Below are 20,026 nucleotides of genomic sequence, written 5' to 3' on the forward strand. Positions count from 1 at the left end.
TCCAATGTTTTCAAATGTTCACCTAGCGACATTTTGTGAGAAGTCGGATGCAAAAAGTATCCATTACGAATCATATCACTTGATGATGGATGGATGGATCCTCATAAAGATAACGCCAACCCCATGACGTCATTTTGTTGGATGTAATGGTGAATTTGTTGAAATTATTATGACAATATGGTTGTGTAGTGGTGGTATTATTTAATGATGTGAACCTGTGGTGATGTCGTAAAGTTGTGATGATCCTAATAACCAATACATGTGTACATACATACGTACATACATACATACATACGTACATAACACGTACGTACGTACGTATGTATGTACGTATGTATGTATGTATGTACGTATGTATGTACACATGTATTGGTTATTAGGATCATCACAACTTTACGACATCACCACAGGTTCACATCATTAAATAATACCACCACTACACAACCATATTGTCATAATAATTTCAACAAATTCACCATTACATCCAACAAAATGACGTCATGGGGTTGGCGTTATCTTTATGAGGATCCATCCATCCATCATCAAGTGATATGATTCGTAATGGATACTTTTTGCATCCGACTTCTCACAAAATGTCGCTAGGTGAACATTTGAAAACATTGGAGGCAAGAAAAATGTCATAACACGTTGACGACATGATGACTGTAATAATAAAATGATGTGGGAATGACACTGAACATGAAGAAATTGATGTCACAAACACACACACGCACATACATACACACACACGCACACACACACACAATCACACTCATTCTCACACACTAACACACACATTCAATCATTCACTCATTCACACGGACAAAATAAGCACGCACACAAAACCCATAACGCTTTATCAAGGACAAACATCGCTAACAAGTGTACATATTTATAAGTAATTGTGGTTTTTAAATTCGAGACATTTTAATTTAAAAAGCATTAATTGGTATTTTGATAGTAAAACAGCATTAATTTGTATGTTGATAATAAAACAGACCAGTTTGCATTAATTTGTAATGGTTTATATTGTACTGAAACACACACACACATAAGATTCGTTGTAATGAATATGTTGTCCAGATACACGAAAATTTAACTTACATTATCTTTACTGGAAAATTGTGTTAGTTTGTAGACTAGTATGAGAGTTAATGTTTATAAGACTATAAGAGTTTAATTTTAAATTGGAAAACTGTATGAATATTTTTACTTGAATAGAAATAAATGGAAAATACAAATAAATAAATAAATAAATAAAATTACAAATGAATGAATGATTTGGTGGAAGAATAATTACAACAACATGGAAATGGATCTAATGAGCTCTCATTTGAATGGCGGTGTGTACCTTGCCGCGTGAATCTGAATGCAATAGACAGTACCAAGATGTCATCTCGTGTGATCTTCAGCTATCAATTTGTTTTGTTGTTGTTGTTGTGTGTAGATTGTATTAATACATATAAGTCACAAGGCAAGCAAATTCAATTGTTGATTTACATATATACTGTTTTTATCTGTAGGTATCATGGAGATATGAATAGGAATATGTGTTTTGGTATTATGTATACAAAATTTGATGAAGTATTTTTTTTATGGTAGATGCATTTCACAGAAATTTAAATTAAAATATGCAAAAAATGTTTCTGAGTCGTTCCAGAAATTTAAATATCTCTTCGCAAAAAGTATCATTTTTTATGTACCTATGTTTTCAATTTTATTCATTATCACACCAAAAACCTGAAGCCGATGAGGTTGAACCTAACAACGTAAACAACCAAAAAAATCACAGTGAGTGGTCATAGTGGCACAAACACAAGAGCATACCTGTCAGAAACATCACTCCAGACCCCACACAGACACCACCACAAACACCCATACAGACACCATCAACCGCCACAGACACTACAACAGACACCACCACAGGCACCACAACCGGCACCATCACAGACACACCACAGACACCATAACAGACACCATTACAGACACTACCAACCGCCACAGACACTACAACAGACTCCACCCCAGACACCACAACCGACACCACCACAGACACCACTAACCACCACCAACTACCAAAGAAACCACCAACCACCACAGACGTTATCATAGCCGACCACTACCACCACTCGGACACTGCACCAAATTAAATTAGCATTTAAACTAAATGGATTTTAAAGTGCCGGCAGACAGTGCGGGGTCCCACTATAATTGTTTAATCAGTCAGTCGAACGCTCAGCGTGCACTGAAACTAAACTTAATAATGATTGATCTACAGCTGAATTGCCATCTTATTAATCTGACGAAATATTCATTCATGCCTACACGCACGCAACGCAGAAACGAAAAAATAAATTTCTTCGTTTCCATTAACGTTGTTTCCATTTTCTTTGTTTTCATTTTCAATAATTTTTGGCAAACTATCTTGTAATGAACAACTCTTGTTAGTTAAATATACATTAACAACAACTTTCTACCATTCTTATTTTTATGATTTGTATCAAGTTAAGGTGATACATCCATATACTACATAATAATACAGACTGTAATAATGGGTGTATAAATTACTAAAAAAAATACAAAATAAGTTTCTAAAATGATGAGTGAAAAGTTTTGTAAAACAATAAATACATTGTTAGCCCGTAATTAACGCGTCTTGAATTCAGGTGAGACGTATTTCATTTTGAGAAATAAGGAACTGGCATGGCAGTCAGAACAGAACGTGATAGCACTTAGACTGTTAGAGGCAGCACGGCACATCTCAGGTTACAACACGTCGTTAAGGAAAGCAAGACGCTGATTGAAAACTCATTAACGTTACATTCCATTACAATAAGTCATGAACGCATTATGATGCCATGAAATTCGATATTATAAAATTACAATTTTTTTTAACAAAATAATGATCACCAAGTTATGACAAATTGTTATGTTATAAATACAATACCATTCACTACGGACCACAATTAGTTTTGCCAAGAATAGTTAATTGAAAATCAGAAAAATATGAAACAAAATTTGCATAGTTTAATTTGAGTCCTCTACGGTGAATACACAAAGTTAAAAATTCAACGTATGGGATTTTCGTTTTCATTGCTTAAATAAAATTTTGATGATCGTTACAAAATTTGGTTATACCAACAAAATAAATTATGTGCCAACAAAATCTTTAATCAGAGGTATGCAAACTTGTGCATTTTTTAACATCATAATTTAAGACATTTAATAAGAAACCGAATTTACAAAAGAAAGTTTGTTCAATGGGTGTTGCATTTTTGTCATTTTATTTCTAATACCTTGCCGGAACAGACTTAACAAACAAAAATTTTGCAAACAACTATTTTTTGATTGAAGATAAGGTCAGTATTTAATGATTTATATATGTATCATATATATCCATTTAAAGCTAATATAATTCCCAATGTGGTCCTCGGAAGAAAAAGTTACCTACCCTGTCTTAAAAGCATCCAAGTTCCAGGTAAGATTATCGAAGAATGCAACAAAATGATTTTGAATTTAAATTCAGACAGGTACACCCCACCCACACAAGCATCTGCAAACATGAACATAAATACTGATGGCATCACTGTAAGCCTTGTAATAAAATCAAGTCATGCCCACATAACATTACAGAATACATATTCATAGTTCGAAATATAAAAACTGAACAAACAACAACGACAAGCGACATCAACAAAACGACATCAACAAACAACACCAACAAAAACATCAACCATCAACATCAACAAAGAACACTTGCACACAACAATACAAGGAAGCATCTAATGTATATGATGGCATGGCTACACCAGTTTACTGCTAAGTGAGTCATGTTCTAAACTTGTTATCTAGGTACGTGTATGTGCGCGCGTGCATTTATATGTAAATATACTTTATATGTATATATATATATATATATATAACAGATATATATATATATATATATATATATATATATAACAGATGTGTTTTTGTTTATGTTTGTTTATGCCCAAGCCAGTATATTGGATCTGTACTTATACGATTAAAAATGTCTTTGTCTGTGTGTATGTGTGTATGCATGGATGTGTTTGTGTTGGTTCGCACGCTCGCCTGGCACTTAACGTTCATTCATTGTTGTTGTTTTGTTCCAGCTTCTCGAATGTAACTTATCTCGGCCAATTATTTATTTCCTTCCTTAAGTTTCAAGACTTACACCTGCTGTTACGGTCATATGATATCTCACAGACGGCCAGACAGGCTGTTGGAGCTTTGTTTCGCCACGTACAACAAGTTGCATTGTTCAACGCGCAACACAAAACATAACCTCAAACAATAACACTATCTCTTCATTCAGTTAATTACAACAATGCAAACATAAATCACGAAACCGTTAGTTACTCTTAATAACATTACTTTTAAACCAGTATGAACATCGAGAAACATTTCAGTGGCGTGTGTATGATCGTTGACCTGTTTGAAATCGTAGAAATGGTACTTGATAATTTTATGCCTCTCTGTTTACTGTTGTGACGTTGTTATGTGCTCGCATCGGTAGCCATAAATCATTCATTGGTCGAAATATAAAGATAATAAAACTTTCCTTCAATAAAGTTGGAATGAATTTTTATTTACGTTTTATAGTTAATAGTGGAAATGTTTTTAAAATGCTGAATGCGAAGTTTAAACATTTTGCATTCTGAAAATTAACATTTGAAAAAATTGATCTTCCTAAGAAATGGAATGAAACTTTTATCTCTTCGTCAGATTAAAAAGTTGTGATTTTTGAGTTAACAACTCTTGAGTTAAATATTAACCAGTAAGTCAGATGTGGAATAAGATGAATGTTGAATACGTTGAACAATGTCAGTTCTCACAGGTGCCTGGCTGACCCAGTGTTTCAAATTAATAAAACAGACGTCTCTAGTTAAATTCACCTCTGATAAATCAATCGCCAATACTTGGTTGCACCACCACCAGAGTTTGCTATCGTTTCACTGCTGAATAAACTTAACTTAAGTGACAAAATGTGGTATAGAATGTTTTTTTAGACGATTTAACGGAAGAATTATGGCTGTTGTCGGGTGGAGGTGGTTGAAGACTGCAGCACAAACCGTACCAGCAGCATGCCAGCGTGGTCACTGACATGTACCAATAACGTCTATTATTTCTACTGAATGCAAGTATGCGCTTCGCATTCCCCTATGTCATTAATGACAAAAATAAACAATAATTTCATTAAAAATTACTTGGTGCTTCATTGGTTAAATTTTATAATAACACAAACTAAATATTAAAGAATAGTTTCGTAAAATATTATTAACGAACGATAAATTTGCTCGAAGATGAATGATTGTAGATTGCAAAGCTGGTCTACATTCGACAATCATTGCTATCCACTCATTCACTTGCACATGTTTCTGGCAATTTTTTTGCTTCTTAACTCGTGTTCGCCTGGTTAGAATTAAATATGTGAAATATATTTTCATAAAGAAAAATTAAAATAGTTTTAAGATTTGAGACGTGTATCATTCGGAGAGTACCATGCCAGCATCGTAAGTTGTGTGCTCATCTCGGCTGGTCAGTTGAATCATGGGGCTGCATTAACTTCGGTCACCTTCCATTTCCGTTCTGTCCATCAATCTTTTCATGCTCGCTTGCATACTTTTGCGAATGAAACGCTAGTCAGAAATGTGCTGAAATCCAACTTAATGCGTTGTACAGAGCTGTGCAGTAGAGTTGTAAGTGCATACCCAGTTGAGTTTGATTGACGGTTGAGAATTGAATTAATAACTTTTTATGGCCTTATAAAAATTCAACATTTGCAAGTGTTGATCCATGCCCCAACGAACATGATAGATGTTGATCTGCAGAGATAAAATTTATCAATAAAAAATGGAAATTTAAAATATTTTACTTCCACCTTTAATTCATACAAATTTTTCACAATTGAATGCGAAAATAATTCACGAAGTACTGTTCAAGAAAACTTCAACGTAATATTTTCACCAAATAATTTTACAAAAAATTTATTTATTTTTTTAATTTATAAATATAAAGTGGTAAAACCTCGCCTAATAAATTCTAAAAAAAATTTACAATAACTCATTTGAGTTTATTTACTGGCAGCAATTTATCAGAGTAATAAAAATTGAAAATTCGCTTCATGAATGACACGAAATTTATTGCCGCTCTAAATCACAACCATAAACAACTCAGCAGACAAAAAAAACTTTTTCATTTCTTTCGCAGAACGTGTAAGCTCCATTTAACATTTAAATGGAGAGGCTGATTGATGGATGCACTCCACTATTCACAAGCGCTGGCTGATAATTAATTTGGATTTAAATGGTCAATTCGTCCATTCAATAAAACGACCAATTCCAACTCCATTAAAGCGCTCCCCTATTCTATAGGAATCTTGTTAATTATAAATTTTAAAAATAAATTAAATTAATTATATAGGTATAAGCGCGCGTTAAAATTTTCACAAGAGTAATCATTTAATGGGAACACCCCGATAAAATTCAGAACTGTAAAAAAAACTCAAGAAGCAGACAAAAAATTTTTCTGAATATGTGCAGACATGAAAGAATCGAATGTATACGCATGAAATATAATGAATGAAAAAAAAGCGCGGAAGATGAATAAATGAATGAATTAAAGAATGAATGAATGAATGAACGAATGAACGAAAGAGTGAATTAATGGATGAACGAATGAATGGATAAACATGAAACATCTTGCACGTACAGATATATTCTGTACAGCCCTGCATATTGTTAGTTTTATTAGCTGGAGAAAACGTATAATTGAAGGATCCTAGATCGCTGTAATGCATCATTTCCTCCATTTATTCTTTCTTTAGTTGTTCAATTTTTCATTCTGTTATTATTACACTCATTCATTCATTTGTTCGTTTATTTGTTCGTTCGTTCATTCATTCATTCATTCATTCATGCACCATTCATCAATCCATTCATCATTTGTTTGAACTTGCTCTCGCTTGTGCGTCTAATATATTTTTACTCCACCCGACTCAAATGTTTTATTTCATTTCGGGTCATTTAAGTTTTTGTAATTCAGTTCAAAAATACGTACATGGACACACACAGACACCACACACACACATATACACGCACAAAAAACAGACACACACAGCATGCATAAACATATGAGAAGATGTTTGTTCATGTTTGTGTATGTCTGTCCGGATGGTTAGTTGTTACGTGCCCATGCTACCAAGATATGTGATGATGAAATGTGTATTTCATATTTAAAACACAAACACAGACACACACACTCACACAGATACACACACATACATACATGTGTTTTTCTCAGTGTAAGTTGAAACTGCATTCATTATGACTTCATTCTGGGTATATGTAAGTATATATATAGTTTCATTTTAGTTGGTAAGCGTTTCAAAATTGTTAATTTGGGCCTGAATAATAGTCTGTAAATTTTATAAAAGTGTAATAATATTAATTATAAATAAATAAATAAATATTTATATAATATTTATATATATATATATTTACAATATTCTATAAATTCTACCGAATGTTTGGCGTTCATATGTTTGAAGTTCGTTTTTTCGATTTTTCTCACTAAAGTTTTTTGGTGAACGTTTAGTTTATTAAAATTCAAAATAAACTTATTTGCAGCATGAATTCGAAAAATAAGTTTATTTTGAATTTAATAAACTAAACGTTCACCAAAAAACTTTAGTGAGAAAAATCGAAAAAACGAACTACAAACATATTAACGCCAAACATTCGGTAAAATTTATAGAATATTGTAAAAATTATGGTCTATTACCAACATATATATATATATATATATATATATATATATATATATATATATATATATATATGGTCTATTACCAACATATATATATATATATATATATATATATATATGTGTGTGTGTGTGTGTGTGTGTGTGTGTGTGTGTGGTTTGTGTGTGTTTTTCTGGTCGTGTGTGTTAGTGTGCATTGTATTTACATTAGTATAATTTTCCACAATGGCTCTGACTGACTTGGTATAAGTCAGCAAATGTTCATTAGCAATTTTGAAAAATAAATAGTGTAGTAAATAAATTGTTTTTAATGAAATAATGAATAATTTCATGTTTATAATGATTTTCAGCAAGACTTGTAAGTTATTAAGTGTCTGGGGTTAGGGAATGTTTCTTGAACAAACGTTTGCTGACTTTAAACAAGTCTCTGACTGTGAGAATTTATATGATGTGCGTGCTGTAGTCAGTCAGTACACACGATGTATGCAAATCTGGTAGCATGCATGTGCGTGTTGATTTTCTGGTGTCTGTTCTCACGATGTAACCGTGTGCGTGCGTGTTTGTGTATGTATATTTGATGTGTGCGTGTGTGCGTGTGTATGTGTATTTGATGTGTGTGTGTGTGTATGTGTATTTGATGTGTGTGCGTATGTGTTTTTGATGTGTGTGTGCGTGTGTGTGCGCGTGTGTTTTTTTTTATAAAGAAGATTGTTCAGTTTTGTTTCCATCAGGCACATGATAAAATTTTCAACTTTTTGTGTTCATGTGATTTTAACATTCAAATACGAACAAATTAAAATTTCAAATGAACGAATGTATAATTATATGGACAAATAAATTAATGAAAAATGGAAAAAGTAACATGAATGAATAAATAAATGAACGAACGAAAAAATGTTTAAACGAATGTTCGAGCAAACGAACGAACGAAAAACGAGCGAACAAGCGAGCGAGCGAACGAATGAGTAAGTGAGTGAATGAATGAATGAATGGATGGATGGATGAATGGATGAATGAATGAATGAATGAACGAACGAACGAATGAATGAATGAATGAATGAATGAATGAATGAATGAATGAATGAATGAATGAATGAACGAATGAACGAATGAACGAATGAACAAATGAACGAATGAACGAATGAACGAATGAATGAATGATTGAGTAAAAAATTGTATGAATAAGTAAAAAAATGAAACAAAGATGAAATGAAAGAATAGACGAAAACGCAGAGGAATGCAAATGAGTGAATACATATTGATGCACGTCTTTTTGGCTCGTGTATAATTTTTTTCCTTGCGATGAAAATAATTTTTCCTCCATTCTAATTTAGTTGCATGCGTCAAGATGTGTTGCGCTGTTTTTATCTCCCTTCAACAGTGTCTTTGTTGTTGTTGATGTTGTTGATTTTGCTGATGTGGTTGTTGATGTGGTTGTCGTTGATGATGCAGATGTAGTTGTTGATGATGTCGTCGTTGCTGATGTTGTTGTTGCTGACGTTAATGAGTTCACTGCTGTTTCCAGTTATTTATGTTGGAGTTATTTGCGTTGTTATGGGCGTCGTTATAGGGCTGTGTTGTTGTTGTTGACTATTTTTTGTCGTTGTTTATATATTTTGCTGATTTTAATATTCTTGGCGGCTTTCTCTGAAATGATTAAACAAACCAACTAATGTTTCTTCTCAAATTTTTGTTTAGAATTTTCTTATGCTGAATTTTCAAATAAATAATTTTTTTCTGCTGTTGCTAATTAGGAATCGTCTGAAAAAATGTGTTGCCTATTTTTATGTTTCTGCTGATGTTTTTGTCGTGTAGCTCAATAGTCTCGTTCATCAGAGGCGACCGAATGCTGCCGTCTGACAATATTAACTCCATCTCGGGTTTGTGTGTTTTACTCTCTCTCCCCCCCCCTCTCTCTCTCTTTTGTGTGTGTGTGTGTGTGTGTGTGTGTGTGGTGTATTTATTATGTGGTATCTTGGAAGAAATATTTCATTGTTTCATTCATGTTCATGTAGTTTAATAATCTCTGTTATTATTTATAATAATTTTGAATTGTTGAAATAATTTTTTGAAAACTTTTCATGTTGCTTTTTAATTGTTGCTTTCAACTCGCAACGACAACAGATATTATTGTTGTTGTTGCTAAAATTGTTTTGGTTAAGGGACTTTGAATTTCTTGTTCAAGCCATCTTTACTAACCTCAACTTGATTTGAGACGCTTAAAAAGTCATTCACGTGACGCGTCACGTCCTCGCCACAAAGTAAAGCCACAAAGACGGCCACGACGCGTGCAGTAGAGAGCAGACAGGCATTCAATGAAAGTTGGAAACCTTCAAACTTCATTTAAACTGCTGATGTGACTGTCAGGCGAGAAAGCTCCAAGTAAATTATAGCCTCCACCTATTTTAAACGCTTCTGAAGAAAAAAAAAATTCAACTTTAAAAAGTTTCTGCTTCAAAGAGCGAGTGTGATTCTATTAATTTATAACTTCCCTCTGGTCGTGAAATTTATTTTTTAATTTAAATTTTTTTTCTTTGGACGTGTTTAAAATGCTTAAAGAAAAAATATTTCTAAATTTGTGGAAACGATTAATTGATTGATAGAGATTGGTTGATTTGTTGATACAAATTCAAATAAATTCTAGAATAAATCAATTTTTAAATAAAACTTTGCGATGAAGTGATGAGTGAGGCATGTGATTGTGATGTTTTAAACGTCATTACCTTTATCATCACCGCCAGCTCTATTGGCACCACTAAAATTTCTGCACCAACAACCAGGTCATTATTTCTTTAGAAGCATCACCATCATCATTATTACCATCATCCTCCTCCTCATCACCATCACCATCATCATCATCATCATCATCATCACCATCATCATCACCATCATCATCACCATCACCATCATCATCACCATCATCATCACAATCATATATACAATCATCATTCCCAACATAGTCGTACATGATGGCACTATTTTTAATACTATCATCATTATCATTATCATCGGTGTCATCTTCATCATCATAATCATCACGGCCACAACCACATCACTATCACCATCAGATTATTACCACAACTATCATCACAACCATGCAAACATTATTATCAATTTCACTTCAAATCAATATATATATATATATATATATATATATATATATATATATATATATATATATATTAATATAATCCTTGTCTTCATATATAAAGTTATAAACAATGTAAACTGTAATCACTGTTTGAAGTTTTTTTTTATAGTCAAATGTTATCTTCTACATTCAAACAATGCACCTTCACATTCAGTTCAACGTTTTTCATTTGATTTTTCGCCTTGGTTTGTTTATTTATTCATTTTCCATAGTTAGCAAGGCTTTGTCCATGCCATCTTAATTTTAAAAAATGACAATGTCGAATGTTTAATGTTCGATGCAACAATGTATTGGACATAATATGATCTTGAAATTTTCGAGTCTGATAAAAAATGTTGTCCTATTTAAAACGTTAATAGACATGTGAATCATTAACTCGCATGTGTTTATATAAATCATTTATTCATGTACACATATACAAATCGTTAATTGTGTGTTAGATAGACAGTAAACAAACACACTCCCACAGCCACAGGCTGTCGACAACACACACGTACCGTACAAACATGAACTGAATTGATTGTTTAGAAGCATGCAGTTAGAAATAAACATTAAGCCTGTATGAGAAAAAATATGGATGCAGGTCAGAAGATGAATGCATGAGTTGGCAACATCAGAGATTGGCCTCATTGAACAAAGGCTGCCTTTTCATAAATTTTCATCACGGACTGTTCTGCCTGTTACTCAAATGTCATTAGAAGTCTCCTCTTATGAATGTATGTATGTATGTATGTATGTATGTATGTATGTATGTGTGTGTGTGTGTGTGTGTGTATGTATGTATGTATGTATGTATGTATGTATGTATGTATGTATGTGTGCGTGTATTTATGTGTGCGTGTGTGTATGTATGTATATATGTATTGTTATTATTATTATTACTACTATAATTATTAGAGACTTTATATAGCGCCCTTTAATATTTCTCAAAAACGCTTCTTGAGTCTAGTGGAATTGATGTGTGAAGAAAAACGTTTTCAGTTCCTTGCGAAATTGTAGAACAGTCAATCCTGGTTGACGCAGATTGTCCGGCAAACTGTTCCAAACTGTTGAATCCTGCGACTGCACAACCACGAGTGGTCGCCACCAACCGCGTCTCTGGCAACGACAGAAAAATTTGTCGTCAGAACGTGTCGAAAGACTGTTGTTGTTTTATATGAAAATTTTTTTACACAGTTAGTGTGGGCCTAGACCGTTTAGGCATTTAAACACTAGAATGGCGATCTTGAACAATATTCTTCTTCTGATTGTTAGCCAATGATGATCAAATAGGGGGTAGCTTATATGGTCGAACTTTAATCTTTCAGAAATTATTGTTGCCGCTCGATTCTGAATAGACTGCAGACGATCATTTAGTTTATTGGACACTCCGTAAAACACACTGTAACTGTAACCCAATTTTGATTGGACAAATGAGTGAACCAAACATTTCAGTGTTTCCTTGTCGATAGATTTTTTTATTTGTCTCAGTCTTTGAAGTTGAAAACAACATTCCTTAGTAAGTGCCCTGACATGCTGGTTCATTGTCATAGTTTGATCAAATGTAATACCCAAATTTTTTACAGATGCACATAAATAGAAAACAGTAGCGGAAATATTGATTTAATTAATACGAATTTTTTGTAACTGCTGGCACGTAACGACAGGCAAAAGCTGTTTCATGCTTTCATTTAGCTTTAATCCATTCTAGACCATCCAACCACTGAGTTCATTAAACCATCCAGCTCCTCAAAAGTGGGAACCGGAGTACTTGAACAAATAATTTGCAAATCACCAGCAATCGCATGATATTTGAAGTTATATCTCTCAATGATTGGAAGAGCATCGGCTGGGTACAGCAGAAACAGAAGTGGTCCTAGAATCGGTCCCTAGATCTTATTTCGTTATCGCACAGACTGATAAACAGACTCTTTGTAATGCGTATCTATTTCAGTTGTAAAGCATCATAAAAATTTGTAATAAAAACTTGCCAAATTTAAACAACAACAACCACACAACAACAACAATACCTGTTTAGAGACCAAAACTTTATTCTAAAAACTTTGAACAATCACACCACGCAGCTCAACATTAACTTGGCATAACAACCCGAGAGTGCAGCATAAAGCAGAATAATTCATTAGACGCTGCAACAAATGATATTTTAATAACAATCAGACTGATTTTCATGCCCAGTTCTTAAAAAAAAAGTTATTTGTACCTAGTTTCTTTTTTCACGAGTTTACGAAATTGAATAAATTGTCAAATTGTGATAAATAAAGAATGAGTAATGAAGCAAGTTGTTAAATGGTTGCAAATAAAAAGACAAATTATAAAATATCTGTACTTTAATATTATTATATATTTCAATGAAAATGAATTTCCTATTAAAATGAATCCCCATAATAATACGAAGCTCGAAATAGAAACATCCTTCGAGGCAAATACTGTACAATCTCATTAGAGACGCTACTTCACCTGAACAGGAGACAATCTTATTATAGAACTGAAAAATCTATAAGATACATCACTTCTACTTAAAAAATTAAACAGTTTTTCCAAAAAAAACAGCTTTTCATTAGTTGCTGTTGTTATAAACTGATAATAAATGAAAACAATACGACAGTGATGATAATAAATCTGGTTTTGTAGAAGTTACAAAACTGTCTGGCATTGATAATTGGAATGAAATAATACCTCATGATGAAAAACTTCAGATCACCATCAATGGTAGATGCATTCAACCTCCCAGCGGACCATCATATGCCATCCATTCGTCCATCAGACAGCACCAACCTTTGAAGTAACTGACCTTAAAATGCTTTATAGTCAGTGTAGTTTCTGTTCAGACGCATGCTTAATGGTCACTGGCCATTCAGGTCTCTCGCTAATACATTTGCTCATCTTTTTTATCATCATAAACAAAAGTCATACTGATCTGAAAAAAATATTGGTTTTTTTATTTTATGAAAACAAACTATTACAAATATTTTACTTTGTTTTTTTTTAATTTTATCGAATTTTTTTATGATTTTATTTAATTTTATTTATTTCCAAATTAAAGATAGTTTTGACAATAACTGAAAATTAGCTAGGTAGAATAAAAATTTGAATAAAAAATAATTCAAACTCTGACATTAATCACTACTTAGAAAGAGTAGTTTTAAAAGAAACCTATGTTAGATGTTATATTGGGACAAACAAAAAAGATATGACATATAAATTTGCGAAATATGAGAAAATTGATAATCTGATTAAAAAATATAACGAATAAACAGTAACACAAAACTTGGGAAGATCTTGTTTCCAATTTATCACCCGTTATTACTGACTGATAACATAATTTTAGTAATTTAAATAATATTTAAAACAGTTATAAAATATCAAATTGAAATCTAATGGAGTGTTTATGATGAATGGTTGAACGTGGTGAATGATGCAATGTGATGAATCTCACAAATTCATCACCGCCATGCTAACTGATATACGATATCTCTTGAGGTTTTTTATCTCTTGCGCATTCCACCGCGTTCGTTGATATGAATGAGTGTTGATGTTATTTGCTTCATGCCTTCAGGAGCGTCCTTACAGCAACAAGCGCCTGGATCAGCCACCGTCTTTGTCGCAACGCCCCAGTCGCCACTGCAGCTGCAAACAAAATCGATGACTAAATTCCTCATGTTTGAACCGCATTATGTCAAATAATATTCCACAGATATGCCAACAAAGGATTAAAAAAGTACTTTTCTTCAGACATATATTCTCAGATTTTATGTTGCTCTTACAGACGAACAAACAAATAAACTGTACCTTTATTGACACAAGCTGGGAAGGTAGGAGCTGCGATGCAAGTGTGCACGTCATCGTGCAGGCGAGTTGTCCAGGCAAACGTACACAAAGTGTGTTTAGTAATTGCGGTAATATGGGTAATTGATTTATGCATTCCCTGTGACCAAAGTGCATGCAGGCCTGTCCAGTCGAGTTTGTGTTTTATGTGTCGTGTTCCTTGTACATATGTGTGCTTGTATGTTTGTTGGTTTTTAAGTTGTATGCGTGTTTGTATATTTGTTTGTATGTTTGTTAGTTGTTATGTTGCATGTGCGTTTATTGTATGTTGGTGTGCCCGTCCGTTTGTATACTTGTATGTGTGAATGAATTTGCTCAATGCATGTCTCCAAAATTACCCTGCTTGTTAGACTCAAATTGTTTTTTTTCAAAAACTTTTTGGAGGCAAAATCTTTTTTTGAAACAATATAGCTGCTCATTGAAAAATGTGCATGGTTTGAAAATTTTGAAATATTTTCACAAGAACTGAAATCTAAATTTTACAATTTTTCAACTTATTGTTAGCAGAACTTGGTTTGTATAAATTTTCATCCAGAAACCAAATGGCTGGATAAGATGATAAGATAATGGATAGTATGCTGGATTTATCATATATCTTGATCCATGGTGGACACATGTTTGATATATCATGCATGGTTTTTATATGATGAGGTCTGTCTATTGTATTGCACAATTGCACAAAAAAATGGACAAACTCAACGAAAAACAAATTTTGTTGATGGGATCTTGTGACGTAACGATGACGTCACGATCTTGCGGGCATGCAAATGTGAATAGGTTAGATTTACGACACCTTGTCATCTGTATGCTAATTTTTTGCCTAATGCTGTTGAACTGCCCGGTTGTTGCATGTTGATCTATCGTTTGTGGGATATTGTTATTTGTTTGGTTGTATATTATTGTTTGGTTGGTGGTCATTTGTTGTATGATTGGGTGCATGTTGTCGTTTGGTTGGTGGTCAGTTGTTGTTTTGTTAATGGTTTGATGTTGTTATATTAGTCACGGTGATAATGCTTAACAAATTGGATACCATTAAGGTCAATTATAATTGTTTTCTGTTTACATTTTAATAGTATTAAAAATGCAGACAAAGTTGTTTATAACCGCAACTTAAATCATAAAATGTTGTAAGTGTCATGGTGCTACAATGATACCACTATTGTTACAATAAATTTTATTTTGTTTAGAGTGGGGTAGACTCCACCCTCTACTGACACCCACCTTCTCTTGCACGCACGCAACTTTCCCACTCCATTCCATGAAATGTTCACCAGTTGACTCACGAACAAACAAACAAACAAACGCGCCAACCAGTCTCTATGCAAACATTCTCTTGTTAGTTGCACTGAAAGCTGATTGAAATGCACGCAAAACGTCAGCGTACACGCCAAAAAGACACTTTCACTACTGCTGATGCAATCAATGGAAAACAAGCGGTACAACATAGAACTCATAAGAATTGTGTGAGCTCACATTCAGACGCTTTTATGGACTTGCTTGGTGTTGTTGGCTAATGTGAGAATAAACATTTATGTATCGCCCAGGAATGTATCTCACCAAGAAGCATGCAGTCTGATGTCTGAATCAAAATTTTAAAGTATGAAGAACGGACGCACGCAGATGTTTATGTGCTCAAAATCACGTGCACAAAATAATGATGTGAAAGGTAAAGGTACATAAGACAAATGGCAGGGCGTACTCACATGAAACCCATCTCCACACAAGTGCTTGCACGCACGTTTTGATGCAGACAGATGCATACGTACGCATGAAAACATACGAATACACAAAGGCACGCACGCACATACATTCAGCCACACACGAGGAAACTCATTGACGGCGAAGAGATTTGAAGCGGATGACGACCTCGAGGGAAATTAAAGAGAGAGCAGAGAAGAAAATACGTTAGAAGCCTTTACATCTTACATTTTGTCATGGACGGTGCCGAATCATCTGCTGTGCGGTTTTCACATTAAGACTTTCCCAGCAGGCCACCTTAATGAATGGATGCACAGGAGTTTATGTGATTGCTTGTGTGATTTGAGAAGTTGAAATATGAAAAACTGTTGTAAAGTGTGTTGTGTGCGCGTGTGATTCGTTACAAACAAACTTTACAGCAACATATATGGTGTGGAAGGTTATAACATAAAGACATGACCCTATCTACATCTGATCAACCAAACACAAGTGGAATTATATATATATATATATATATATATATATATATATATATATATATCTTTAGTTGATTTTATATATCTCCGTTGTGTTGATTGATTTCTTCTTTAATTTGCACCAGCAATGTGGGTTGAAAATACCTCACTGTCTCATCTGCCCTCCAATGCATTCAATCTTCTTTGTTCAAATCGAATTTCAAATCTGTTTTCTGACCATTTTTCATTCATTCAATCGCTCATTTGTTTTGTTAACTCATTCATTAATATTTTCTCTCTCACTCATTCAATAGACATTGACAGCCAGTCCAGCATACTTGAAACTAATTGCTCGCCGCATCCTTTCATCTGTCGGAGAGGGTTGTTTGTCCATTTGTTGATTGCTAGCTACCGGAGACTCTTTTTAATTAAAATATCTTTCTGTAACTAGTTTTTATAAGTATGTATTTGTATGGAACGCTCAAATTTGTAAACAAATTTTAATTGGAGAAAAAATTCTTCAGAACAATTTGAAGTACAGCATTGAAATGTTTTCTTGAAATCATCTTGAAAAATTTATTCGGCAGAAAGTTTTCATTTCATTCGCCAAATATTTTATTCAAATAAACTATCTGAAATTTTATCATATTAATGTGTCTACATTAGTTCAAAGTTATTATTGTTACTACAATATATGAAGTGGATGAATTTTTTGATGATGAAGCTTCATGATTGGACAAAAAACAATTGAAAGATTTTACAATCACCCAGCCACACTTTACCACACATCACACCAGCCAGCACACTAGCCACCACACCAGCCACCAACAACCACACCACACCAGCCACCACTATATAAAAAACTCACTTCACTGCATCGCGTGAACCTGGCTATTTACGTCCAGTGTGATTATTTCAAAGTGCTCACGTGACCAAAAATTATGAAACTCCAAATAAAATTCTATTCAACTACTGTCAAAACTTTTTTGCAGAATGGAATTAATTTCTCATTTCAATGCTAGGCAGCTTTAAAATTTTAACTTGCAAGATTTTATTGATGGAAAAATAACGTGTTCTTTTCTCCAGTGACAATTAAACTCAAGATAGTTTTCTAAAGTACTCGCCAGGTGTTATATTTAAGTTTTAATCCATTCGCTAGAGAATAATTTAATCGGTGTTAGCATGAATGTACTAACGCAAATTGATGGCATTCAAATAAATTTGGTTTGAATTATTTTGTTGATTACCCTAAACTAAATTGATATGATATCATCTAAATCTATCCCTATACAAATCTATCCCGTTACGAAACATTAAGTGTCATTCGCGTTTTTCAGTGTTCCACTTAGAAATTACAAATTAAGCAAGGCGTGCTTCAATTAAATAAGTTTAATCATTTATTTTTGCTACATAATTCTTTTAAGTTAATTAAAATAAAACAAATACATTTACACTTTTTGTCCGTGGACTTTGCAAATTTAATTTTAAACTAGATTCAACAAGTTTATAAAAATCGTCTCATTGAAAAATATAATAAAAGTTACACTGACATAAAATAAGGATAGAAACAAAAGTAGTGCTGGTTGTATATTAACTGGAGAAGTATGCAATAGAGGAGGAAGATGTCCGACCAACAAATAAATAAATACACAGCAATTAATGAGCCCACGTGATTTAATGTCAGCCATCAATTGTTCTACTGCGCTCTGTTCGTTTCAAACATAGCCTGCATGTAAATTTTGCATTTAAGATTTTATGCTGGCGAATGCTTAAGTGAATGACTGTTCATATGTTTGTTTGAGATTGGTGTTCAACAGTGTAATTATTATAAACCGAACACAAAGGAATCTATACACTATATACTCCTTACCTCCAAAACACATAAAAAAACACATCACCGCAAATAATTATTTATAAATACGTTAATTATTTATTAATATTTATGGAAAAATTAATATGCACTCGCACGTAATGGACAAAATGGCATATTGAAACGTGTTCATTGTCGTTATAGTTACTTGAGGTAAGTAGAATAACAGACAGACAGACAGACCAAAAAAGGTCAAAGAAAAGCGAGACAATCAAACAAAGAGAGAGAGAGAGAGAGAGAAAGTAAGAGAGAGAGAGAAAAAAAAGTGAGAGAGAGAGAGGGATAAAAAAGAAAGGGAGAGAGATAGAGAGAAACGAAGAGACAGACAGATTGTTTTGGAGGGAAAGATCGTTAACGTCAGCTTCCGACGTATTAAGTGGTCATCATTAAATAGAGAAGTTCGCAAGCATTCTTATTATCATTCTTATCACCATTATTATTTTGTATTCTCGTTTTTGTAATAATTTCATTGCAATTCTTTATATCATCAATTTTATCATCATAATTTTATCATTTTTGGAATGTTGGTAGTCATCATTTCACAGTGTTTGATATACTTATTTAAACTATTTATGATGTATTTATTTATACAAATGTGATCATAATTTCGTTATTACTCATTTATGTCAGCACCTTGTAACGCAAACGAATTTCTTATTATTTCTTATTTGCACCGATGCTATCATAGTTTTCATCGTCAACACCATCATATCATTTTAGCATCATCGTCGTTCTAATTTTAATCATATCCTCATTTTAACAATATGATCATATCATTCATCTCTTTCATCAATCAATTTATTCACAACATCCAGCACATGATCACTATCATCCTATTTATCATCATCATCGCCAGCATCATCATCAACATCAACATCATCATCAACATCATCATCAACATCATCATCATCAAATTCATATTATCATCAAAAAAGGCGTCAAGACATTGTTAGCATAGCTTATCTAGCATTGTTATTGACTCGATGATTTGATTGCAGTCAGAGATAGAGAGAGAAAGAGCTCTGTGATATCATCACCGTCATCATCTCGCCATCATCACAATCGTCGTCATCATCTTTACCGTCATCATCATTAGCAGCATCAGCATTTTCGTCATCATCATTATCTAAATCATCATCCTCACCTTCATCCATTCTGTTATTTAATTTATTTTACAAAAAACCATCGTGAGTTTTAATTAATATTAAATGGTCATAATATTAATCTTATTGAAAGCAACGT

General features: G+C 33.2%; 2 protein-coding genes across 2 annotated transcripts; one reads left to right on the forward strand and one right to left on the reverse strand.

Annotated features, from left to right (window-relative positions):
• Window positions 1-1,306: 1,306 nt before the first annotated feature.
• HELRODRAFT_166060 (hypothetical protein) lies at window positions 1,307-3,823 on the forward strand (the record flags this gene model as incomplete). The annotated part of the gene is made up of 5 exons (XM_009033091.1): window positions 1,307-1,343; window positions 1,747-1,791; window positions 2,667-2,765; window positions 3,407-3,588; window positions 3,752-3,823. The coding sequence occupies 5 exons, from the start codon at window positions 1,307-1,309 to the stop codon at window positions 3,821-3,823; spliced, it is 435 nt and encodes a 144-aa protein (XP_009031339.1).
• Window positions 3,824-9,149: 5,326 nt separating this feature from the next.
• On the reverse strand, window positions 9,150-10,128 carry HELRODRAFT_166061 (hypothetical protein; the record flags this gene model as incomplete). Its single annotated transcript, XM_009033092.1, has 3 exons — window positions 9,150-9,300; window positions 9,452-9,531; window positions 9,985-10,128. The coding sequence occupies 3 exons, from the start codon at window positions 10,126-10,128 to the stop codon at window positions 9,150-9,152; spliced, it is 375 nt and encodes a 124-aa protein (XP_009031340.1).
• Between the last annotated feature and the right edge of the window lie 9,898 nt (window positions 10,129-20,026).

Source organism: Helobdella robusta (genome assembly GCF_000326865.2).
Source record: "Helobdella robusta unplaced genomic scaffold HELROscaffold_9, whole genome shotgun sequence".
Classification (NCBI taxonomy): domain Eukaryota; kingdom Metazoa; phylum Annelida; class Clitellata; order Rhynchobdellida; family Glossiphoniidae; genus Helobdella; species Helobdella robusta.